At 40.6% G+C, this 26,395-nt stretch overlaps 2 protein-coding genes and 1 long non-coding RNA gene across 4 annotated transcripts; 1 reads left to right on the top strand and 2 right to left on the bottom strand.

The window, feature by feature from the left end:
• Positions 1-232: 232 nt before the first annotated feature.
• On the bottom strand, positions 233-5,363 carry LOC133151405 (C-type lectin domain family 4 member G-like). 2 transcript variants are annotated; one of them, XM_061274398.1, is made up of 7 exons: positions 5,169-5,363; positions 4,895-4,972; positions 3,693-3,791; positions 2,829-3,599; positions 2,550-2,692; positions 1,894-2,003; positions 233-1,240 (listed from the first exon to the last, which is right to left on the bottom strand). In XM_061274398.1, the coding sequence occupies exons 2-7, from the start codon at positions 4,962-4,964 to the stop codon at positions 1,105-1,107; spliced, it is 1,329 nt and encodes a 442-aa protein (XP_061130382.1). In that variant the 5' UTR covers positions 4,965-4,972; positions 5,169-5,363; the 3' UTR covers positions 233-1,104. The 2 variants fall into 2 exon arrangements, with proteins under 2 accessions (XP_061130382.1, XP_061130381.1); XM_061274397.1 differs by having other exon boundaries at positions 4,895-5,060; positions 5,169-5,362.
• Positions 5,364-12,652: 7,289 nt separating this feature from the next.
• rtn4rl2a (reticulon 4 receptor-like 2 a) lies at positions 12,653-16,926 on the bottom strand. Its single transcript, XM_061275390.1, has 4 exons — positions 16,674-16,926; positions 15,811-16,037; positions 15,502-15,735; positions 12,653-14,674 (listed from the first exon to the last, which is right to left on the bottom strand). Exons 1-4 carry the CDS (start codon positions 16,729-16,731, stop codon positions 13,826-13,828), a joined length of 1,368 nt encoding a protein of 455 aa, XP_061131374.1. The 5' UTR covers positions 16,732-16,926; the 3' UTR covers positions 12,653-13,825.
• A 7,026-nt stretch (positions 16,927-23,952) lies between these two features.
• On the top strand, positions 23,953-24,758 carry LOC133152040 (uncharacterized). The gene is made up of 3 exons (XR_009714039.1): positions 23,953-24,097; positions 24,160-24,242; positions 24,310-24,758. It is a non-coding gene; the product is annotated as an uncharacterized LOC133152040 (long non-coding RNA).
• Positions 24,759-26,395: the final 1,637 nt, after the last annotated feature.

Below are 26,395 nucleotides of genomic sequence, written 5' to 3'. Positions count from 1 at the left end.
TCATTTGCATGTTTAACAAATGGAGTGAACTTAATCATTGGAGAGAATACTAGAAGTCCTTTGTGGTGATATTTTGCTTGCATCTCTGTTGAAGAAATTAGTGGTGGGCTTGCGACATGTGGTCTCTCTGAGACAGTAGTTAAAGCATGTGCTTCAAAATGCATTAACTTGACTTAAGTCATTGCATTCTTTTAGTTCCCCACTAAAGAGCAAAAGAAATCCACACCGTCCCTTTAAACTGTCTCTCTGGCTTGAAGCTTACACAGACATTTATTTGTTCATGCAGAAATATACATATTTATGCATTTGCATGTATTCTATAAAAGAGAATGCTCCAGGATGTTATCCTTCAGAATCAACTAATTGTAACTAATTGTAAATGTACAATGTAAATCTTAAACAATAAAAGAAAAGCAAAAACTAAAATTTACTTCCAAAACATTTTGTATAGTCTGGGAATAAAGCTGTAGATGATATCCATATTTAGGTTGAAAGGGGGGGGGGGGGGTTACCATCCTTTTAAAGTCCCCTCTTTGTATGCTTCATAAACTAAAATTCTATCACACAAATATCACATGATAAATATTTTTAATGAAGGGCCATATTCTCCTATGGGTGCACAAGTCACATTTTTTCACCCGCCTGTTTTGCACACTTTAAAAGGTATGTCAATTCTCTCATCCAGACTTCTGGTATGTCGCGAATACAGGTATAACCTGGATGTTTGTGCGCAACCAACAAAGTTGTAGACTCACTAAATTCTAAGGGTGTCCTCAATTCTGAGGAAAAAAAATGAGAACAATGATCAACATCTAACTCACCATTACAATAACTGCAGATGTCGTGACTACCGGGACAAGTCAACACTAACCCAGTCATCACCAGCAGAAGATGGAAGCAAATAATTGAATCAAATCATGCAATATGTTGGACCTTTACAGAGTGCTTCAGCCTCCGGGTATACAACAACAAAAAATGATTTGGGAGAATGTGGTCCAGGCGTGGTATAGTATAAACAGTGAACACCTTGACAGCACCCAAGAGTGCAATGAAGATGTGTACAGTCTTCAAGTCCGTGGGAGTGTCTTGCCTTTACTGAGGCATCTACATCTCACACACCCAATATCTCTGCGAACTACATTTTTCATCATTCCATTCAGCTTTTCCTGATGAACGGTACCAAAATTCCCCGCAGTCCTGGTCACCATTGTAACTATTCGGTTGTCCATCAGCCCAAAACCTGCAATACCAAAAGAAACAAATTATATCAAGGCCTAAGATTGGGTTGTGAAGGCCAGAAGCCTTATGGAGATTTGAAGCTTTCCATGTAATTGGGTTCCATGCAAATGACTAAAAAGCTCAGTGGCGTAGTGGTAGAGTGTCCGCCCTGAGACTGGAAGGTTGTGGGTTTAAACCCCGGCCGGGTCATACCAAAGACTATAAAAATGGGACCCATTGCCTCCCTGCTCGGCACTCAGCATTAAGGGTTGGAATTAGGGGGTGAGATCACCAAATGATTCCTGAGCGTGGCACCGCTGCTGCTCACTGCTCCCCTCTCCCCCAGGGGATGGATCAAAATCACACAGGGATAGGTTAAATGCAGAAGACAAATTTCACCACACCCAGATGTATGTGTGACACTCATTGGGACTTTAACTTTTGCTTTAACTTTAAGAGTTGCTGCAGAAATGACTCCAGCATTATCGATTGAAAAAGAAATTACGATAACTGATGAACAAACAAAAAAAATGGACAAAATGGGAACAGTGTAAAATGCTTATGTATGAAATCTTAACATATCGTCAGAAGAAAATTATAAAGGCAACAAGTGTGGTAAATTACTCTTGATCAATGAGGTTAATAAAATAAAATGAGATTATGTATTTTACTTACTCTAGGCTCAGTGCGGTCCCATCCACCCACTTCCATTGACCCTCTACTCCCTCATCGGTCAGTCCAATCCAGATCTCTTTGTTACTTGTAAACAATCCATTAACAAATACCTAGAATAAGAAACATAAGGAAAAAGTTGGTTGTTTATGCATTTAATTGCTCTGACTGTACAACAAAAGACCAGCTAGATGATTGTGAAATGGAGGAAACCAAATACAATCTGCTTTAGTAGGTGGAGGGTGAGTCTGTAGCTTCCAGGTTATGAAATGGCATTTTTTGTGTGTGTGTTTTTGTAAGAAATGCAACTTGTGTCTTAGTTTATAAAAATAATCTCTTGTGTGTGTGAGCTAATTACGTACCTTTGAACATATACATATTCCTATTGGCAGTGAGTTTTCTTTTCAGTTTATCTCCCATTTAGTGTTTTCATGTACAGCGTATATGGTTTTGGGCTATTTGTTTCTGTTTTCATCTGTGCAGCACTTTGTCTTGTTGTGTCGTCCATTGTTGTGTCAAGTGCTTATTTCAAACTGACCAAGTTAGAATTAGTTTGATGAAATGTTGACGAGTGAAATTTCTAGTAAAAGACTCGTCTAACCCGGAGACTCACTGAGCCTCAAAGAAGGAAATGTTTTATATAGTTTAAAGCTACCCACCATTTCTTCTTTGGTGTTTATGATTACCAGTTCTGCTCCTTTTCCTTGGCAGTAGTTTCTGCTCAGGTACCATGTTTTCTTGGATGAAGAACTATAGTAGCAGTTGTTCTCAAACTTCTTCCAACCACTTGGACAGACCTTGACTACAATGGAATGTTATTCATTGATAGAAAAAAAATATTATGAGAACAAGTAATAGTATTAATGCCATGATTACAGAAACAATGCCATCTAACAATTTTTTGTTAGGTTGCATTTGTTACAAATAGAAAGCGTTACCTTGTGACGCGTTCAATTTTGTGATTGTGGCCTGCAGCTGATCAATCTCAGCCCTTTGCAGGTCTCTCTCTGCAGTCAGATTTTTCACACGGCTTTCAAGATACTTCTTCTCTTCAATTGTGGAATTATAGGACGCCATCAATTCATCAGTAGCTTTGGCGAGTGTGTTGTAAACTGCCTGTAAATTTTCTTTTTCCAACGTCACGTTTTTGTGACTGCTTGCAATGTTGTCTCTCTCGCTGGCCGAGGAGTTGTATCGCGATTGGAGATGCTCAATGTCCTTGATCAGGTCGTTATAACTCATTTGCACCTTCTCTCTTGACCTTGTAGCATTGTTGAATCTGTTCTGCAAATTATCCCTTTCTTTAATTGCAGTATCGTAGTTGGTCTGCAAGACCATTTTGCTCTTGCTCACTGATTCATACTTTGTTTGTAGTAAGTCTTTGGCAGTTAACAAGGCATCGTTATTAGTCTGCAACTGCTCCTTAGTGGCCTTCAACTGCTCGAGTTCTTTGTTTAGAGCATTGTTACTTGCTTGCAATTTACTCTGACTCTCTTTTAGTTGGTTTGATTCCGCTTTTAGTAGCTCATTGTTGGTTTTTATTTGAGTGGTCGATTTAGATACGTAGTTGTATCGCTGTTGTAATTGCTCATGGCTGACTTCCAGGTTCTTTTTGTCATTCTGTACAGTCTTGAGTTGGGACTCTAGTTTGGTTTTCTCCCCCCCTACATCTTCTAACTTCTTCTGATTGTCTTTACCCACTTTCCAGTCTGCACAGAAAACAGATGTATTAAAGTTAAGCAGTTTTACACCATTGGTGAACTTTTGACATCTGTGGCAAACATAACAAAAGGTAGACTCACAGTGGATAGATTGCCCAATGACCCCAGTCACCAGGATAGCACACATCAGCCCAAGAAAAAGCGTGGAAACCCTAAAAGGGTTGTTCCTCAATGCATGAACTGAAAACATTTTAAGTTTGTCCATCATACAGTTAGGTACTTATGCATTTTGCTCCGGTGAGCTGAGACCACTCACACAATATTACCAAAATAATAGCAACAAGGGTGGCATCAATTGTACAGTAATCCTTCGCTACATCGCGGCTTCAGTACGTCCCGAGTTTTTTTCCAAATTAGAAAAAATAATAATAATTCACAAATTCAAAATAAAACTTCTAAATTGACAAATTACGGCACGAAAGTTGCCCACACGCCAGCAGAAGGCAGGGATTATCCACACAATTGCAGTACGTACACTTATACCTCTTTTTACAAAAAGTTATAATAAGAAGAATTCTAAAAACATATTTACAGTATTGTACCTTGTCATAAAAAATTGTTACAATAATAAGAGTTCTAAAAACATATTTATAGTATGTACACTTGTCTTGTTGTAAAAAAGCTGTTATAATAATAAAAGCATTCTAAAAACATATTTACAGTGTGTATATAAACAGTATTTACATGTTTGAAATTATTATTTAATGTTCTAATTATATGTTTTAATATACACATATTGATACACAAAAAATGTACGTATGTTAAAAATGAGAGGGTGACACTACTTCGCGGATTTTCACATATTGCAGGTGGTCTTAGAACCAATTATCCCCGATAATCGAGGGATTACTGCATCAGCCCCGTCTCCATTATCTTACTTGTGAATACATGCGTCTGACTGGCTGCGTATTCCATGTCTCTAGCAAATCAAAATGATGGTTGACTGGCTCACGTAATATAACTGCAGAGTAAATAAATATAACAATAGATATAACAAAAGATAATTTCCCAGTGGCCAGTTTAGGTATTGCGAGCCTTTGGATGATTATTCCTGCAGCAATAATAATGTTTTGGATGTATATAAATGTGAAAATTGGATTGACGGAGACAGAACAATATTTCCTGGTTCAATCTGATTCTTTAACAACAGCCCTGTGGAGATTTATTTATAATTATAAAAACAGATCACCTTTCAAGCCACATTATTAAGGTTATAGTGTGTAAGAACATATATAATGAGAATATTATTTATCAAGCAAAGCAATAAACTGGAATTCTGTTACCTGAATACTGAAGCTTGCTGCCATTTATTAAAAGATGCTTGTAGCCGCCACTCCCATCGTCTATGTCCATGGTTGTCTCTGTAGAAGTTTGATACTTAACAGTCATTATTCTAGCCGCTTCCTTTTTGTTGCTGGAGTAAATAGTTGATCCAGGTACAAGTTTTTGCTGGATGAATAAATAAAGCAATTTGCATTTAATTTTGGGGCACTTTAAATTGATTGTGAGATTTAAAAAAAAATGATGTGACATAGTATAAAGAAGACGAAGACTTACCACTCGTTGCAGTGTTTATATAAATTCTAAAAGTCAAGTTGGCAAATTGGAGCAGCTAGTTAAATAGTTCCTTAGCTGTGCTATTAATTTAAATCATAGTTACACTTCATCCACTGACCTATGCTGCATTTGTGAGTGAGAGAAAGAAAGCAGTTTCATGCGGATGAAAGTGATGCAACTGCTCAGCAACTCGACTACTATTTCACAATATGACACAATATAACGGAAGAGGAGATTCTACAAACCACAGAGATGCTGAACGTGCAGTTTTTATAGCGTCACAAAAAGAAGCCAGTTGGTAAACTTCTTCCCAACCTCGATTGCTCACCCAACAATTCTCAGTATAGTGGTTAAACAAATACACAATTGTATTCTTGACATTAAAAACGTCTGTTTTCTTCATATATCCTTGTCATTTCAACACACATATCATGATGTGATGCACCAAGCTAAAATGTACATAGAAAGTCTATATACTCCTTGTAACCTATATCCATACAACTCAGTTGGGAAAAAAACATCTTTGAGAGAGGCACTAAAAAATACATGAAGTGAGATAAGGCACTATTAGGCACTCTTTTGAGAGAATGGCGCTCATTCAATGTTGGTTTCAAAGTTTTATGAATACACTTGAAATCTCCTGAAGTAGGAAAAATGAGTAAATGTATTATGGTTCAGTAGATATTGGGATATCACAACCCCTGGCAAAAACTATGGAATCACCGGCCTCAGAGGATGTTCATTCAGTTGTTTTATTTCGTAGAAAAAAATAGATCACAGAGATGGCACAAAACTAAAGTCATTTTAGATGGCAACTTTCTGGCTCTAAGAAACTGTAAGAAATCAAGAAAGAAATGTGGCAGTGAGTCACAATTTTGTTTTTACAGAGGAAAACATCTTTGGAATCCCTCAATTCTCATCAATTAATTTATCTTTTGTTTGGGAATTTAAGAAGTGAACTACTTTCAGGTAGAAGAAATATTTGCACAACAGAAACTCAGGCACTATTTCACAATAAGAAACAATATCAGGAAGAAGCGAGTTGCTGATTGTGCAGCTGAACAAAGGCTGAGTCAGTTGGTCAACTTTTTCCAACTTTTTCTTCACAGTAAGAATTGCAAACAGTGCAGAATTTAAGATACGTCTGCATTTTAGTAATCAATTTTAAATAAACTCATGCGTTTTGACTCAGTTTAAAAAAGGGTCAATGACTATGTGTTTTGACTCAGTTTAAAGAAGGTCTATGTTACAGTCACTCAGGGAGTTCAGGCGATAGTGAGTTATAAGGATGAGGGCAGAGTGGATGACATCTCTGTCAACAATAAATCGCACGGCAGTACCGATTACCAGCTCAGCGAGACCTGCTATTCAGGGCGGCTAGTGATTTTCCAGAGGCGAGTCGTTGTAAAATATATAGTTTTGTACCTGTGCCCTGAAGGTAGTGGGATGAACTGCACTGGTCAATGGGTGGTTGATGTCTTGTACTGTGGCTTTTGCTATGCGAGTGATGGGCTTGGGGGTGTGATTTCCAAGACAAATTTATTTTTACTTTACTTTTTACGGAGAAAAGTGTGCATAGACTTCCGTTTAACAGGAGTTTGCATGTGATGGTTTTCGCCCAGAACCCAACCATGTCACTTCTTATTAAAGGCTGTGCAAAATGGATAAACACATAATCTTTGGTTTATTTATGCTTCCCTTCTAATTGAGTTGAGTTGTTATAGATCACGATTCTACTTGGTGTCATTTTTTTAATAGATTTCTTTAACCACACAGAAAACTGGAATTAGGACAGGGTTGTGTAACATTTTGTATCCATTGTGTTGTAAGTAAAACATTATTTTGGGTACATTTCCTGCAATCCAAAAGTATATAAACACAGCAGCAACTGTTTCTCTGTTAGCTCAAGACTTAAATTGGGGCTCAACCACATCACCCACATGAAGACATAGTTTATCCATCGGACTGGTACAATGGAAAGGAGCCAATGCATCAAAGTATGCTCATGATCATTTATACAGTGTGAAAATAGACTGAAGCAGTGACGGCAGAAAGTGGGAGGGAGCAGCAGAACAAATGGTAGAGAGTGACTCAGATGGGAAAACTCCACAAGTCTGTTGAGATAAAAATATTAATAATAATCCACATTGGACCAGCCTGAACATGCCTGTGACATGAGCGTGGGATCAGTTGGATTACATTATTAGCTGTGATGACGCATGATAGTTGTGATGCATGGAAAGTGATACAGGAACAAATGTGAGAATGAAGGAACTGAACATAACGGGAAGAAGCTAAAATTCAAAAAAATATCTGGTGTTGGTACAAAAGAAATTGTGTGTCTCAGAAAGAAGCAGTTGTAGCAAAGATGTCAGGCTCGGAACAAGGAGAGGACTCGGATGCAGAGTGACAAAAGCACCAGGAATTTATTTTGATAGGCGAGAGGCGGCAAAAATCAAAATCACCTCGAAGAGGGAAATCCAGGCAAAAAAACCAACCAACCAAACTAAATAGTTCTCTGAGAATAAAAGAGTTCTTCAAAAAACTAGACAAGGTATTCAAAAGTATCTTTCAGTTTACGTGATCACTAGTACCGTAAATTCCGGACTATAAGCCGCGACTTTTTTCCAAAATTTTGAACCCTGTGGCTTATAGTCAGGTGCGGCTTATATAAGGATTTTTTTCGTGATTTTTGTGATGACTTGATCACTTCTATACACTGCGGTATCTTGAAGAAAAAAACAACAACAAAAATACTATTTTCAAACACTACTATGGCTGCTGCTTATTCTGGCTGTGTTGCTTGTGACTATTATGAGCTTTAGTAGGAATGCACGCTAGGTGACCTGCGTCAAAGGGCTCTAAACCCTTCGTCACAGGCAATGTTGAGAAAGACATGTTAAAGTATGTTATAAAAACTTTAAAAAGGCTTTCTGTAAACGGTCTTTCTTTGTAAAAAAACGCATGTGCACGTGCAGTTTATAGTCCGGTGCGGCTTATATAAGAAAAAAACTAAAATATCCCCCAATTTTAGCTGGTGCGGCTTATAGTCCGGTGCGGCTTATAGTCCGGAATTCACGGTACACCTGACGAGACAAGCCGCACTGGCACAAGACAAGGGGAAGACGCTGACAAAATACACACAGAAGGGTAAGGGCAAAGGTGCACACAATTAGAATCAAGGGCACAGGGGCACACAATTAGGATCAGGTAAGACAATCAGACTGACGCACAGAGGAAGGGCCCACAAACTGAAATGAGAGGAGAGTTACCTATCAAAATAAAACAGGAAGTGACAATACAAAAAGAGAGGACAATAACAACCTACAAATCATAACGGGACGACAAAAGATTCAATTATCAATAAAGAGACCGAGCCTTATACAGTGAGTAAAAACCCTCACATTCATTCATGTTTCTTGGTAAGATTGGCCAAACTTAATGCTTCTTATGAATCTAGTAAAAGAGCTGTATCAAAATTTATACGGTCCAAAGATAAAAATTGACAGTTCTGCGTGTGTGTGTGTGTGTGCGCATGTGTGTGTGTGGGGGGGGGGGGGGGGGGGGTGTATGCGTGCATGCGTGTGTAAGTTTCTGTATGTGCGTAAATCCTGGTTATGTGATGCAAAAAACGTCTGTCTCCCAGTGGGCCTCTCTTATGGCGTATCAGCTGCACAAAATGTTGCCAGCGAGTTTGTGCGTGTGTGAGTGTTCACACTTAAGCCTTCCAAATGTTCTCCAACGCAAAGCAATCCAATTCCGTCACACAGACATCATACCTCGTCTGTTGTTCTGTTTCTATTTTCTCTTACCTGTTTTTCTGTGTGAAGGCAGCACCATTGTCTTTTTGGCCTTGCTATGGAACAGAGGAGCTTGGAAAGGTGTGGGTCGTCCTGATGAGATTCTGCCTCGAGTGGAGGAGTTTAAGTATCTTGGGGTCTATCTAAGGGGGGGGGGGGGGGAATCAACAGGCGAATCAGTGCAGCGTCCAGTGATGCAAATCTATTGGTCCCAACCTGGTGGACAGGGAGATGAGCCAGAAGGCAAAGCTCTCTGTGGTATACATTCTGACCCTCACTTATGGTCACAAGCTGTGTCTTGACCAAAATAATCATATCCCCGTTACAAGTGGTTGTAATGAGTTTTCTCTGCTTGGAGACGCTTGCCTTATACTCATACATTTAAATGCTCATGTGCCGCATGTCATTGATCATGATCACTTGGCATCAGAAATGTCCTTGAAGATGGAGTTTAACATAGGAAAGAGAATGAAGGCCCAATTTTCATTCTGGGCGCAAGTCTAGCACAGAAGGCAGTCTAAATGTGTGTATGGTTGTATTTTTTTTATTTTTTTGTAATTTGGGAGATGGTGCACTGGAAAAAACCCTGTTTTTAGATGGAAGCCAATCTGCACCATTTATCAAATCAGGGTGGTCGCAGAGCAAATACGAGTCTGCCTTGTCTTGCTCAAGGAAACTTCGACATGTCACAGTGATGAGGACTGAACACCCAACCTCTGAGTTGGGAGAGGACCACCACACTGAGCCACGCCGCCCACCAAATGTGCAATTCATGCATTATTCTATCGAAATAGAGCCCCAAGTCTATATTCATGCAGTCAGTGCACTGACTTACATCAAGTTTAAAAATGTAACTGCCGTTCCATTTATGCATATTTTACTTTACATACTAATTTAATTCTGTTTTCACTATACATTCACATACTGTATGTTTGTAGTGGTGCATTCATCCTTCTGCCTCACACTTGTCTGATATGTCTGTGTTATGTCACAAGTCGGTCTAAATGCACTAAAATATTTTATGAAATATTGACTCACAAAAGTGCATTTTAATTCCTGAAACATTTAGAAGAAATTAATTGTTCCACAGATTGATGGCACTAACAAAGGTCTGTGATAAAAATAAACATTAAATCACAAATGCACAGACAAAGAGTTTTTCCTCTGGCTGTGATGTTTGTATTGGTGAACTGATCGGTGAGGCGCATCATGAATCAGACAAGTCTCTTGGCTCACCTTGGAGGAAACATGTTGCATATTTCTAGTGTTTGGTGATGTGAGGATTCAAAAATAGGAACCTGTGACGTCAATTGCCATGTGCGCAAGAAAGATGGTGGGAAATCTGCCAATCCATTGGCACAATATTTACATCATTATGTTGAAGATGGTTTAATAATTGACATTCTGGACTGACCGAAAGCTAAAAAGATAACATTAGCATTCACTATTTAGTGTACTGTACAGTGGACACATACTACGCACAACTAGTTTATATAATAGATGTCATGTCCAGCTTCAAAAGGAAAATCACCGTCACTCTATTCTGCTGGCAGCAAAACAGCCACAGAACATGATGCGCACCACCACCATGCTCCACAGTTGGTTGACTGGCTCACCTTTAGTCATCCTAACAGACCTCTGAGCACAAATTAACCCAATGCTTCCCAGTGATGTCACATCACCGGAACCGGCATTTGGTTTACCGAGTACCTGTTACTGCAATACCACTTACTATGACAGTTACAAACCCATTGATTGATCTAAAAAATAAAAATAAAAATGACACACTCATATATTTGTTACTAAGTTCCAAGTATTATAGTCATGGTATCAAAACCAACATAGGATATTTAACTATTGGTTTGCTTTATCTCTCTATTTGTCATTGCAGAAATTAATGCTGTGTGCGTTGACTGACGTTTAATGACGTTCAGCCAAACCCACACAAGTTATATGAACTCCATGAAGATGCGTCACAGGAATCTTGCCAGGACCAGCCACAATGTGAAGGATGAGCTGTCTGATGCACTTGTTACATCCTTAAATAGGAATTGCATGTTTCCAGTGATACTGGAGAGCTCAAAATGTCCGTCTTGGTTCTGATAGCTTTGTCGGTGTTTTCATAGGAATGTACACAGGTGTAGAAATACTGTTGGTAAACAGGTCATGTAAGAAAACTCCTTTGATCATTTGCATTTAAAGTCACTGTTGGAAATGAAGTAAATTGATAACTCTATCCACACTGTAAAACTATTCTATAATGAGTAAATGTTTATAGTTAGGTGCAAAACAGGCAGCAATGGCAGCTTTATTACCAAATGAAATGACTTAAAGCAAGTAAAATATAAATCATTTTGTCCGATACACAACTGTATTTGAACGTGTCTCTTAGTCTTCTTTTTATTTATTTCTGTGTGGAATCATGCTAAAACGTACATACTATACCATGACATGTATTGTCACTGTCCCTGAGAAGTGCATGAATAAAGCATCAAATTAGAACGCAGTTATTCATCTTAACACTTCCTTTTTTTCTGTTGTGTTCAGTGGGTTTGTTGAAGCTGGACAACTGACAACTGCCTGGAGGACTTACACAACAGTGTGCGTGTGTGTGTGTGCGTGTGTGTGTGTGCGTGTGCGCATGCGTGTGTGTGTGTGTGTGTGTGTGTGTGTGTGTGTGTGTGTGTGTGTGTGTGTGTGTGTGTGCGCATGTACGTGAATATGTGTGCGTGTTTGACTGAATAGGAGCCAAGAAAAAAGATCTACCCACTCAAAGACATCAGGTTAAAACAAGTAAGAATTTGTTCAAATGCTTAATCTTTTAATGACATGTTGTATTTCCTTCCCCAATATACAGTTAAATGTGCACACTGACAAACTGAGCCAGAAAATAAAGGGTGACTGTGTAACAATGGAACCTTGTTCATTTAATATTATTCCAATCTCTGAGGAGAAGTGGTGCTGGCTGCCTTCCAGGAAAACTCCATTTCAATGTGGTTAACATTGAATTCTATCTATAAGTGACATCACAATAAGCTCACCAGTTTTTGCCAAGCAGTGACAACTTGCTTGATCGTAGCATGTGCACACCCACTCTTCAACTCCTACTCTATATCAACCTTGACAGCTTTGCTTTGCTTCCATCTCACTTTGCTTTGCTTTCTTATCGTGGGCTGCAGGTTTTACGAAGGGTGCGAGATGAAAGCATGGGCACCATGTGAAAGGTGAAAACTGGGCCAATTATAAGTGGTTTTAGTAAGTCACCAAAGGAGATTGCATGATGCCTATTTGACCTTTTTGTCTTCCTTCTCCTCTTCTGTTTCTATTACCACTTAAGCTCATGTTCCATCTTTTTTTGTGAGAGTTGGGTTTTTTCTGCTCTTTGCACTTTGCCACTCATTTAACTCTCATTGCTCTCTTAGTTTATTTGCAGATGGGCCAATTTACACCTCCTTGAGCCATCTGGCATCTTTAGGTGATGACTCACAGGAGTGATAAACTTACTGACGTAATTGCCTTTTGCAGCGCCACCAGATTGTGAATCCATTCAACCTTATTTATCCACACTATGGCAGATGTCATTCACAGTCCAGACCAGACTAATACTGTATGAATGATTAGTGTGTCCTTTAGGGACAATTGACTCAGATGTACTCAAGATTTGGTCACACAACAACAAGCTGCTACTTTTCTTTTTTTTTACTGGGTATTGGTTTGTAGTTGTTTTGTTTAAATTATCTTTTGTTGTTTGAAATGAAACAATAATGCTCACCATCATCAATTAAACATCTTTTGAAAGAAAGGCACGAGAATAATCATATATATATTCAGTTTTTCTCTTTATAAAGATGTTCATCTGCATCCAATCCAGTCTTTGTACAGAGTATCAATATGTCACAGAAAGACATCCAACAACCAATCTCAGGCTTCCTGAAAGGAAGAATTCTTTCCCAGTGTTTGTCGTAAACGACATCATATTTACAGAAAAAATTCAAATGGGGCAAAAATACAAAAACATTGACGTACAAATAAGTGTAGCTGCTAGACTGTGGATGTTTTACTATTCCACTCCATGTTCTGTTAATGCCCCTGTCAAAATGGTCCAATGCTGTTCTCTCCTATTAGTGTGAGGGCGCTGTCAACCCAGCAACCCTCTCACTCACTCACACTCTCTCACTTCTCTCGCTCTTGCTTTCCTCACTCTAAAATTGTCACTTAATAATAAACATCTTCACTCGTTGTCATTTACATGTGAGACCTTCTCTGACTTGCATTCCTCTACTTTTTCATGTCACTCTCTGAGCATCTTCAAAAAAATGAAGATCCTCGTCTCCTCGGTGCCTTGGGTTCAAGATGAGCTCTACGACATCAATTTGAGCATCCACAACAAACATACATGGGTATTTACATGACACTGTAAGTGGTTACAATACTGTTGTTACTACGCACTGTGTTCTAACAGTAATTAGTACAAACCAGTTACCTGGGTGCAATAATAGCACTATTAGTTCTTACTCAGTCGAGTTGATGAAAATAATGACATCATTGACAACTGCTTTCAAATCTTGCCGATGTTAACGATGGACTTAGCCCTCGCAGCCCTGATTTCAGGAAAATCATGACATCATTTAGGCTTCAAGCATAATGCCGGGCCTGTAGTGTGTTGTATCGAAAGATCTAGCAGCCTTGAAAAGTTTAGCCCTGTAGATGTTAGAATCAGAATCTCCCTATCTCGCTCGTTGTGCCTTGAGGAATAGCATTCAACAGAGCTGTCATAGGGACTATAGAGAGTCTCAACATGGATCCTCGCAGCCTTTAAAACAGGCTCCAGGGTACGCAGGGCACTTGAAGTTGGATTCAGCCAAATAGATAGTGGAGATTGAACACTGCAATGGCTAGTACTGAGAGGGAAGAGGGTGAGGATGGTGAGGTAGAGGAGGAAGATGGAGTCAGGTCAAACTCAGGCGGACATTCGAGCTCAAAGCATCGCAGGGTGACACCTGAGTCCTCGTTGCCGTAGTTTGCCCAGTACTCTTCCTGGTCAAGTTTAGGCAATGCCAGTTCTTCCTCCCCCAGCTCATACTTGACCAGTGATGTGGTTGTGGACGGGCCTTTCCCGTACAAGCCGGCTTTGACCGTCTCTGAAGATTTCTCAAAGAGACCTTTTGTCGATGACTGAGGCTTGTTTTTGTGGTACCACCATCTGGTTTTGGTACTGAAGGTGGTGGTGGTGGACCCGGCGATTGAGCCTGGATCGGGGAGCGGGCAGAGGGCAAAGTCCATTTCTCGAAGAAAGCGAAGATCTTGACCACGGCGTGTGGAAGGAGAGTTACAGATCACCTCAGATGAAGAGACACGGGCCTCCCGGAACCACTCCCACAGGGCGCGGGCTTCGCAGCCACACGACCAGGGGTTGGCATTGAGGCGGAGGAATTCTATGCCCTGAGTGTCCCTCAGTGTCTGACTGGGCAGCTCGGGCAGAGAATTGTTGAAGAGGAACAGCATGGTCAGGCGACCAAGGTCTCGGAAGGCCCGACGGTTCACCTGCCTGATGCGGTTGTCATGAAGGAGCAAGCGGTCAAGGTTTACCAAGCCACGGAATACATTTTCTGAGATGGTGCGTATGCGGTTTCCGTGCAGGAATAGCTGACTCAGGTTGATGAGATCAGAAAAGATGTCATCCTGCAGGAAGTGTAGATTGTTTTCCTGCAGATGAAAACATCAAACATAATATCATGAGATGTGATTCACTTTTGTTCACCATAAATGGATAACCAGGATGTATCCCATGTGGCATCTTCTTGATTTTCTAATGTGTTCTCATATGTCATGGGACGGAATTGGTGAATTACAGCATCACTAGCCCTGTCATCAATTTGTGAAAAATGTAACAAATCGAAAGATGTTGTTGGTATTTTTTGCCCAATGTTGGGACTCCATTTTAAGATGTGACCTTGTGTGGTCTGAACACTCAAACACAAAAGTCTCAAATTATAATTCAAATGCCTCCCAATGGGGTAAAAATACTTTTGGAGTGTGTCTTTCTCTAAGTTGCACAATTACAAGTACACGTACGAGTGTGCGCTTTGTCATCATTAGTAAGACCTTTCAGCACACTATTAGGATATCGGATACTATTGCCATTGGGTTGAGTGAGTGAATTAGGAATTAAAACTATTGATAAACTAACATGGCAAGTGGTTGTTATTTAGCTATGAAGCCATTCCAGCATTTATCAAACCGCACTAGTTTCCATTAATAATTTAGGACACCATAAACAAATCAAATAAATGCTGAAATAATTTGATTGAACGCCATTTGACCGTTCATCTCATGTGCTACAAGTGCACCCAAAATGCCTTACTCATGATGACTAAAAACATACTTGTACAATACCTTAAACTGGATTGCAAGGATATTGAATAAATGCTCCAATGGCTGTCCACGTGACACTGCAATACTGTTTAACTGAATTTGTGTTTTAACACACATCATTTGCAAGTACTTGTTGAGTTCATGCTAGTGCCCCCTACCTGTAAGTAGAGATAATGCAGGCTGTAAAGCTTGCGGAAGATGTCGTGGGGCAGGGCGGTGAGTTTGCAGCGGTGCATATGGAGGCTCTGGAGCTTCTCTAGGCCGCGGAAGGCTCCCCCTTCCAGACGGTGAAGGTTAGGGTTGTCCCCTAGGTCCAACTCCTCCAAGTCCCTCAGCTCACTGAAAGCTCCTGCTTCGATCCATGTAATGTTGTTGGAAAACAGCCACAGAACCTATAATGCAAAATAATACATTCTAAGTGATTTTGTAGACTCATTTCATGCACATTTCATGCAAAATGTTCTTACCTGAGTCCCAAAGCCAAATGAGCCAACTCTAAGCTCCGTGATCCTGTTGTTCTGGAGGAAAACGCGCTGCGACTCGTACGGCACTCCAATGGGGACGGTGGTGAAGTTCTGCGCTTGGCAGCTTACAGTCATGGGAGTCGGGTAGCACACGCAAAGGTGCGGGCAGCCCAATGCCAGACTTGGCTTGCCGAGAACCATCCACACCACCAACCAAAGGGAGAGGCCGCCTGCATGGAAGAGAGCAAGAGGAGGAAGAGAGGTAGGTTATGTGGGAGCTCTCAGTGGTGCTGAAACCAACTATCTCCCATTGGCGCCAGTTTTCCTTCTGGTTTATTCGATTTATTGAGTTTGTCTTGCTTGTATCCACTGTGAGCAGACTGCCAAATACGAATGTAGCATAACGAGAATATTTTTATGAACAAGCACCTCGAACGTGCCATCGTAATCTGTTTTTTCACCTTCTTGCTTAAAGTATTGTTTCATCCTTTTTGTATTTATATTTCCTTTTGGGTGGTTGCTGTCTCTTTACTACAAGTTTATATTCATACATGTTGCTGGTGTGACAATTTAATTTCTGTCTATCTAGCTGTCTGTCTATTTCTGTCGAGCGGTTTCTTGCATATTACAAGGAGATAAAAGAATAAACATCAAATCGAGGGTTTTTTAATAACAGAAATGTGCGCACTGCAGCTAACCCGACTTTTACGCACCGCATAGATAACTCTTACAGACGCGTACTGCTGAGTAATTATCCAATCTTAGTTGAAATCCATCGTTATATAAGCATTACACCAACTAAAAACCCCGTTGCTATCACACATTAAAGAGACACATTATTCTAACCATGAAAAGAAGAAACTTACTTTTGCAGTTGCGCACGACGGAGCTTCGTCGGCTCCGAGAAATCGAGAAGGTTTCCATCCTTAACCAAAGCCCAAAGCGAGTTAGCCTAGTGGGGCGAAGTATTGCCTGCTATCTCCGCTGATGACCTGGTTCCCGAGTCGGAGCGACTGAGTACCGTCTGATGGGCACAAATGTCCCATATATACTCCCAGCATCCTGCCATTGCCTACTGAGGTGGTCACCGTGGAATCGCCTACGTCACAGACGACGGGGTCATCATGACTGAGTGAGGGCGGCGTGAAGCGGAAAAGGGCGGGGCCCACTGTCGGGGATTCTCTTGGGAAACTTCACGCGCGTAAAGGATGGTTGGGTGGACGAGCAGGGAGGAGGAGATTGAGGACGCACGTAGAAGAAAAAGACGAGGCGGGAGCGAATGCAATTGGAAAATCATGAATGGAGGAGGGAGGGATCGAGGCACGTTGCCCGCTGATGATGACTGAGATTTGTGGAGGAGCAGAGGACGGGGAGGAGAAGAGAACACAAGTCGTTTCCTGGCCGCAGCCTTCTAGACTCTTTTGGTCTGTTTCCGGCGATGTGCAAGCCAGACAAAAGCAACATCACAAGGCTCAGATGGCTGTGAGCAAGGAAAGGAGGATGCCCCCGAATTATGATTCAGCCACGAGGGAAAACTTAATGCCAGAACAGAATAATTGAGGTTATTGGTTATGGAAGTTAAACACACACATTTATCAATCCATTTTCTATAGAAATTGTTTCTCCTCAAGGCTTGCTGATGAGCTTGACCGATTCTGTTCTGGTCAATCCCAGGGCACATATCGATTAACACCAATTCATAACTACATACACATCTATGGCCTTATGGTGTTTTTTGACTACTTATATTTCTGGACAAGAGAGGACGTTAGCATACTAGTTGGTCGACTTACATGTGACTTGTGAGGCAAAAGTGCAGGGATGAGCAGAAGGTCGGGCCAATGGCGCAGGGCCCCTGTACACCCACCACACACAGTTTTGCCTCACCAGTAACTTGTTGCTGATGTTAAACAAATGCAACTTCATGAAAACCATCCTTGTTCTACTAGTCCACTAAAATTATGGGTGAGGAGAACCAGCACACTTTGCTAGTAGTATCTGGATCTTAAGATAGATATTGAATAAATACACAAGTAGCTTTCCACGATGAATAAGTATACCGTATAGATAAAACATCCATTTACGTATACAGTGGAGCCTCGGTTTTCGACCACAATCCGTCCCAGAAGGCTGTTCGAGAAGTGAATCGTTCGAATTCAGAATCATGTTTTCCCATTACAAATAACGAAGAAAAAAAAGCCGTTTCAAACAAAATAAAACGCCTTTTTTAAGCAATTTTTCATTTGCGCATTTTTGTCCGATCGGGCAACTGCACCACACCGCCGAACGCCCAACCGTAGCGCGTATCCGACCGCGCAACTGCACCGCGCTGGTCGCATTATTGTGACAGAGCCGTCGCTGAAATTTAGAAAATATTTTAAAAGTCATGATGTACTTTTCCAAATTTAACGGGACATCAGTGCGCAGGGAGCTTAATTTTGTCCGATTGCGCAACTGCAGCGCACCGCGGAACGCGCAACCCTAGCGCGCCGCCGACCGCGTAACTACACCGCGCTTGTCGCATTATTGTGACAGAGCGGTCGCTAAAATTTCGAAAATATTTTTAAAGTCCTAATGGACTTTCCAAAATTTAAGTGGACCTCAGTGCGCAGGGATCTTAAGTTAGTCTGATAGCGCAACCGCAGCGCCGGGCGCTCACTGTCGCATTGCTTTAGGAGCGTCTTTGTGTTTTAGGATGGCTTTACTGCTCCCACTTGCTTCCTTTGGAGGCATGATTAGAGTTGATGCAATCCTCAGAGTAACGAGAACGTAATAACGAACGGAGTTAGTTGGCATGCGGGTCCTCTCGGCTCATCTCGCGAGGTTCGACAACCGAATTTCATCCGACATCCGAAGCAAAGAATTGTTTTGTTCGAGTACCGATTTGTTCGAGAACCGGGACGTTTGAAAAACGAGGCTCCACTGTATATAGAACAGGGGTCACTGACGAAATAACACATTTGCTCATATTACCTGTATGTAAATTATATTCATCTCTGACACTCATGTTAATTATTGTTTGCTGTAATTATCATTAATGATTTAACAAGGCAATATGCAACACTTTCTCTGCAAGTGCTCAAAGCACGTATCTGACCGAGCCACCAGTGTTTGTAGCGAGTGTTGTTTTTTTCATCAGGATTTTCTTCATTTGTCGGTGTGGCACTTAAACACCAACAGTGTCACGAGTGGAGCAGGATATGGACCCAGAAGCAGACATAACACGAAAGTTGAAAAGTAAGTCTTGATCAAGTATCAACAGAAAGCACGGCTAGGCACTCAAGAAGACCAGCCGCACTGACAGTAACCTGAGCTTATATACTGTAAGACATCAAGTCTATAAGACAAAATAAAGGTTGGCATAACAACAGGACAAAGCATATAAGGGAAACGGCAACTGCATAGCAACTGATACATTATGAAATCAGGCTTGTGACACAATGAATGTATTACAAAAGGACAGCAACTTTATAAGAACTGATAGGTTAGGAGAAGCTCCAAAGATCACGCATTTATTTCATCTACAAAGTGTACAAAGTTAACGACTGTCATGTACACATTTACACACACTGGATTTAGAAAACAGAGTGGCACCAAAAGCAATGCATGTACTTTGGAATCCAATAACATTACATGTTTAATCGCACATTCAGCATATTTCAATATTTAGCATCAAATTACAGTAACACTCATTTAAATGTTAGCTCGAAATATTTGCTAAACAATTTCAAGTGTGCAGTAGAGATTTTTTGTAAATCTAATGAAAAATGAAAAAATTATATTTTCAATCCAATATATGACCGAGCAAGATTGACTTGTTTGACATTTGATGGCGACTCTACTTGATATTTTCCCCCCACAGTAAATTGAGACTTGAAGTATACAACTTGAGACTTACATGTGACTTGCTCCCATCTCTGAGCTTTGAGAATGGTTATCATGCGATATAGCTCTTTATAGCTACGGCGTCGCAAAAGAGTCTTATTCAGAATTGTTAATGGCAGCATTTTTTTTTTTGTGCATATTTGGCCTTGAAAATATTTCGAGGTCGATAATAACATGCCTTACCATTCAGAGATGCGCACAGACAGCAAATAGTCAGCGTAGGAGACATATACAAAACAAGCTAGGTGACAAGCGACAAATGAGTAATTCAGGCTGTGTTGTCCTTTCGTGCCCACTTGACTGTCCGGGACATCCCTTTCACACACACCTACATTACCAGCTGCACAAGTGTGTGTCAAATGTTTCTCATGAAAAACATTCTTTCTTTACGTGGAAGAACTTTGTCAAAATGCCACCGGAGTCTTACAGTGTGCTGTAGGTAAAGCACACAGAAGATTTGGAGGCGCCAACTCCTCCTGTAAGTGCGTCGTATGCTCCATCGTGTAGGTGTCAGTTCCACACAGAATTGAAATGAAGTTTTCCCTTCTATCATATCTACAAGATCATCCTAGTCCGTCTGTCTTTTCTTGTCCTTCCATCTGCGGCCCTCAGTGTTGCATGCATGCATGCGCCGCTTTGCTTCCAACTACTGTCACTCGGAGTGCGTCATAACACCTCACAGCAACAGCTTGTTCTTCCTCTTGCTCCCTGTGGTGCGAAACAGTGACACAAGTAATCACAGTTTCAATCAGCTTTTTGTTTTTGCCTCCTTCACTTCTGAATGGATCATGATTGTGAGTGATGTTATCTGAGTCGCACTGCTAGCAGGTGGATATCGCTAATGGGATATTGAAGTCGAGGTGTGGTTGCTACCATGGTAACGGGACGCAGCCTTTGATTTCACTCATTCATCCAAGTAAACACCAACACTTATCTGACAGAGAAACACACTGCTCTTACTTGCTCTTTGTTTCTCTATGTGTGCTATATCTTCTTGCTCGTTAAGAAATCCAATAATCATCTCAGGAAGTCACCCCCATTGCCCAAAAACAGCAATGCACATGGTGTTGGTACTGTAATTTCTGCACGTTTCTTTCTGGCACAATTTCTCTGTCACACTGCTACATCCACCGTGGCAGCATCTTTTTACCATCTGTCACATCGTCAACAACAAAGACACTCGTGCCAGTCTTCTCACTCGCCTCCTCTCTATGTTCTCTTTGTTTTCGAAAGGCCCCCGCCTTATGTCCTCCAATTGTCATCCTCCTTGCGTCATCACTTCCGCATGCCGAAAAAAAAGACATGCAGTTCGCAGCACAATAGAGTGACGTTCCATTTATGGATCTAAATTTTCAAAGTTGCGCATGCATGTATATGGCCTTGGACAAGGCACATTCAAAAGAGACATTTTGTTCGCCTCTATGAGGGTTGAGGACCCATTTGGAGGGAAGCAGTGAGGAGAGGAAAGTATTTAATTACAACAGAGTGTGTGTTTTCAAAAAGTATTTCGTTACAATAGTGTTCTAACTGCACAAGTTCAAAAGTTTATGAAATTGTTCACATTTTGGACGAACATGAACTGAACGTAGCGCATTTTTGCTTCGTAAACGTTTTCGTGAATGAGCTCTTCTGGGGCCGTTGAACAGGTTTAGACTTCAAAATAAAACCCCGCTAAAGACACTGTAAACAAGGCTTATTTGGCGGGGAATAAAAGGATTTGGCAAGCCCGGCCACACACAGTCACATGGTGCATGCGTCATTATAATGCGACGTGTACATGGAAGAGCAAACAAAGCACGATTACATTTCAATCAATCAGATGTCGCGTGGATAGTAGCCCCACTCGCCCTTTCTTGTTGGCAACGTTAAGGTGTCATCCTATGAGAGCATTCAGGAATTTTAGGAGAAGTCCTGTCACTGGTGTTGAACCACACATTACTCTTAATATGAATGTTTTTTGTTGTTTTAATAATTCATCTGGGCATTGCATCTTTATCTTTGCACTTTATTGTCCCAAATTCTAAATGTTTACTGGTTCTTTGGGCAAACGAGAAATAATATATTCACTAAAAATGAAAAGTTAGTTAAAGTAAATATAATGTTACTTTCTGCACATTTGCACATCCTTTGTTTCCTAACTCAGTCTGGCACCTACCGTGGATAGTTTGTGTTTGCACATTCTGGGCCATAATGATGTTTTTGTTTCAAGTTGATAAAGAAAAAGACAATTCAAGCAATTTTCTTTATTAAAGAACTTTATTTGAATAAGAAAGTATGAACTGAACAAATCCATTTTAAAATTTGTGAACTAATCTCAACTAGTTTGTGAAGAAAATGAACTTTCCCAAGACTTAATTACAAAGTACAATATAAAAGAAAACAAGGCACTATCGAGTCATTAAAAAACTGGATTGAATTCAAAAAGTAGATACTAAGTAACAAACAAACAATCCCATCAAAGTCACCAGGACGTGACAATTAATAGGAATGACGCAAATAGGTAGGTAGGCAGGCAGGCACCTAAGAGCGGGCCCATAAAGGATATAATACAGTATGTAGTAATATAATAATAATAATAATAATAATAATAATATGATACTAATCATCATTGGGGACGCAAACGTTCCTGCATTGCATAATGTCCCAGATGGGGGGGAAACTTTGGAATCGTTAAGAGTCAAACAGATCAACCCTGTTGAAATACTGCTCAATCATTTATTGCTAGCAGAATATAAAGGCAATGATCAAATAATCCATGCGTGGTGGTAGGTAGTGAGGAAGCACACGGTGATTAGCGCTCGGAGGAAAGACCTTTAGCTATCCAGCTTTTTTTTAAGTGCCTCCCTGCAGTCACCACATGTGCTAACAATGTTTGTATGCGTGTGTGTGGGTGGTACAAGGAAGCATGAGCAAAAAGAGTAGCAGGTTCAAAAGTAACAACTTGTTTCTTCCTGTTAGCAGAGGATTCAAGTTACATGACTGTTGAGTGCAATGTTTACCACAGTTTTTTGTTGGCACTACTTTTTGTGTTGAGCAGCAAATAAATGGCAGAGCTTCCCTGCACTTCGTGTGGGGAGCCAGTGCGGGGCAGTGTGAATGGCTGCCCGTGAAAAGACAAAATGTGTCCCCTGTGTTGTGTATACGAAGTAGATTTATCTGAAAAGATGTCCACAGAGACAACAGCCTTCAGGAGAGGGCTGAAATGTGTCCCGAGCACTAAACGAGAGATCCACTGCAGAGCAACTAACAGACTTGACTTGAGTCAGACCTAAGTCACCAATTTTAGGACTCGAGACATGCTTGCATCATGAAATTACGTCTTAATGGATCTGACATTATTCAAGCTGTAATCATGAGCAGTTATGAGTCTTCAAATATTAATGTATTACAGTTTTAGGATGTGTGATGTTAAACTAGTGAGTATGCTTGACGACGCAATGGCTGGAAATGGTTTACACGACACTGCATTTACAAAGATTCCATAAAAGCCTCGGCTGTTTGATGCTGTATGATGCATTCTGATGTTGACAGTCCTGCGCAATGTTGCCTGTCACAAAACAAAAGCGTGGTGACGACATTGTAAGTTCTGGGAAACCTGTCTGCAAAGCAGAGTCAGCTTAGAATGAAGTTTTTTTTAAAAAAGAAAAGCCCACACGGGCCATGTTATATTTATGTCATGCAGCAGAAGCTTGGCACTCAATATTAAACACAATTAAAACTACTAAATACTACTAAATAAAAATCTATAATTAAAGATAGCATTTACATCCATTGTGTGCCTAGGAATGGATTTAGTAGGGCGTCTGTGCCTATAGCTGGTACTTCCTCCTCATGCTCTCTCCCTCCCTCCTCTGCCATCCATATCCCCAACCTCCCACCCCCCAATCACCATTTCCTCTGCTTGCAGCCCTCTGTCCCCCATTTATTTTTAACCCACAGCCATGCCTCATGCCTGACGCACATGAATACGTAATGCAAAAACACAGAAAGCAAAGAAACTCAACATCTGAGATGGAGGCAGACAACGAACTTCATAAAAACAGAAATGTTTTTTATTTTATGAAATGTCCCCTGTCGGACAACAACAAAATACGTACCTGCCAGCCTTTGTTGTTTTTCTTACTTTGGTATGAGTGATTACTTCTTCGTGCTTTTATCTCTAAGCTATCTATCATGCTCACACCCACGCGCTAATGTGACCAGAGAGACGAGGCGGTACACACATGAAGTCTTACATCACTCATCAGTCAGTCTCTGACTTTTCATGGAGGCACAAAGTAAACATAGACACCGGTACATGCCAACTACCAGACGTGAGAATGCATTGGAAAAGAATGCAAAATCTTGCAAAGAGATTTGAACATTTATTAATATGGACTGGAGACAAGAATCAGATAAAGACAAAGTAAGGAAATATTTTTCTCATATGATCACAATTTTTGCTCAAATTGCTTATGCACTTCACAGGATTCGCAGGTCTTTATTCTCAATTTGGATTTCTGGCTGAAAAATATCGTCCAGGTCTGGCTCCAGAAGGGGACCACATCTGGGTGAGAGAAATGTGGATCATTCATAATTGGTGTCTTTGAGCTATTTTTTATTTTGTCCCACATCCAGGACCTGTTTCTCATGGGTGCCCCTGCCAGGGACATAAATCCCCACAAATCTTGGGGAAGAAAATAGACTCTGAGGTATTGCAAGGCTAGTCTACTGCTGGAAGATACTAGGCCATCCTAAGACTCCATGCTTCATATTGATCTGTATTTCAAAACAAGTCTCCTGAAGTATGCATCATTTACTGTAATCTCCCCTGATGTATGCAAAAGTTTGGGCACCCCTGATCATTTTCAAGATTTTCCTTTATAAATCATTGGTTGTTCGGATGAACAATTTCAGTTAAACATATCATATAGCAGACAAACACAGTAATATTTGAGAAATGAAATGAGATTTACAGAAAAGTGTGCAATCATTACTTTAAAAAGGTAGGCAGGCGCATAAATTTGGGCACCCCACAGAAAAATCCTGCTTTTGTAGAAATAACAGCCTTTAAACGCTTCCAATATGATGATATATTTAACTGAAATTGCTGATCCGAACAACCCATAATTTATAAAGGAAAATCATGAAAATGATCAGGGGTGCTCAAACTTTTGCATACGACTGTATATATATATGCAAATGTTTCACAAGATCTGTCCTTGCAAAACTACAATTGAAAACACCCTGTTTTTTATAGATGATGAATGTGATGAATGAATGAATGTTTATCAGCCTTTACTGAATACTTTTTCACACACACCACTAAACCCTCGCTCCCTCAAAACACACGCACAAAATGCACTTCAATGGGTGTCAATTGCGCACGCGGGGTGTCCCGATATCTATTCCATGCAAATAACGGGATTCAACTATACTTTGTTGTCCATATACCTCTCAGAAGTAATTGCATGCAACTGTTAGTTACAGTATCAAATGAAGAACTCACAATCTCCTTTATTTCTCTCAGGCCTTCTGTTTTAATTGAGATCCTCTTTCTTGTGCTACTCTTTTCTGACTTCATACATTCTTCAAGCAACGCCCAAGTGACCCGATACCTCAGTGGAAATTCAATTAGCCTGAGGAAGGAGATGTTGAGAACTCTTTTCATTTCCTTGAGAAGGTTTTATTTGGGAATGACTACCTGACGAATACACAGCCAGAGCAGAGATATGTATCACCAGATGGATGGAACACTGTGGCAAGGGAAGTGAAAGTGACACAGTGGACATTGGCTGTGTGTGTGTGAGTGTGTGTGAGTGTGTGTGAGTGCGTGTGTGTGTGTGCGTGTATGTATAATGTGTGTGTGCGCCCACATTAAGGCCTTGATGCGTCTCTCCTCTTCACTCATTTAGCAGCATTATACGTCAAAGGGCCATTAGCTATCCCAAATTGTGCAACACTTGAGACTTACCCAATTCTCAGTGACATCAGAAGGAGGGCTCGAAATAAGAGTAGCCATGTGTGCGGTCTGATGCCTTTGACTGCAGTCCACTCATGTTTCATCCATATGAATGTGAGTGAGCTGTATTTTGTGCGTGTGTGTTGCTTAGTACTGACGTCAATACTCCTCCATTCCTGATTTAACAGAATAGGGGAGGTCTCATAGCACCTTGTAGGAGTTAGTGAGCTCTATTTATAGATGGAAGTAAACTAGGTGTGAATCTAACAGGTGAAGTTTCACATTATCAATGCCTAGATGAGAGCATGAAGGTGTTTGGTGGCATATTTATTCGGGTGTATGTTTTCAAATTACACATATTCTTTTTGAGGTTTCTGGACCACACCAAGGGAAAAAGCAAGCAGTCGCAAGGGGAAAAAATAAAATTGTATTATCCAAAGCCAGGTCAGTTTGGCCTAATGATGTTCAGTTGGACCCAGCGAGCCCTTCTCTGTTAGCCTAAACCACAGGTGTCAAACTCAAGGCCCGCGGGCCAGATACGGCATCAATTTGTCAAATTGTGCATCAAATTTAAACCCTACTTTGAAACCCTAACTTCAGTATAAAATCCTACTATGAAACCCTAACCCTAGCTTTAAACCCAAGTTTGAAACCCTAACTCTAGTATGAACCCTACTTTGAAACCGTAATCCTAGCTTTAAACCCTACTTTGAAACCTTAACCCTAGCTTTAAACCCTACTTTGAAACCCTAACCCTAGCTT

The sequence above is a fragment of the Syngnathus typhle genome, linkage group LG3 (assembly GCF_033458585.1).
Source record: "Syngnathus typhle isolate RoL2023-S1 ecotype Sweden linkage group LG3, RoL_Styp_1.0, whole genome shotgun sequence".
Classification (NCBI taxonomy): domain Eukaryota; kingdom Metazoa; phylum Chordata; class Actinopteri; order Syngnathiformes; family Syngnathidae; genus Syngnathus; species Syngnathus typhle.
The sequence above is the reverse complement of the archived record's forward strand: the minus strand, read 5'-3'. Positions and strand labels throughout refer to the sequence as shown.

Coding starts and splice junctions, on each gene's coding strand:
- LOC133151405 (XM_061274397.1), bottom strand. CDS start 5,000: ATGACTGTTAAGTATCAAACTTCTACAGAGACAACCATGGACATAGAC. Junction 2,693..2,828: donor AAAATTGAACGCGTCACAAG/GTAACGCTTTCT, acceptor ATTCCATTGTAG/TCAAGGTCTGTCCAAGTGGT. Junction 2,004..2,549: donor TAAACACCAAAGAAGAAATG/GTGGGTAGCTTT, acceptor TTCTTATTCTAG/GTATTTGTTAATGGATTGTT.
- rtn4rl2a (XM_061275390.1), bottom strand. CDS start 16,731: ATGGAAACCTTCTCGATTTCTCGGAGCCGACGAAGCTCCGTCGTGCGC. Junction 16,038..16,673: donor CGTCGTGCGCAACTGCAAAA/GTAAGTTTCTTC, acceptor TCTTCCATGCAG/GCGGCCTCTCCCTTTGGTTG. Junction 15,736..15,810: donor CATTTGGCTTTGGGACTCAG/GTAAGAACATTT, acceptor TTTGCATTATAG/GTTCTGTGGCTGTTTTCCAA.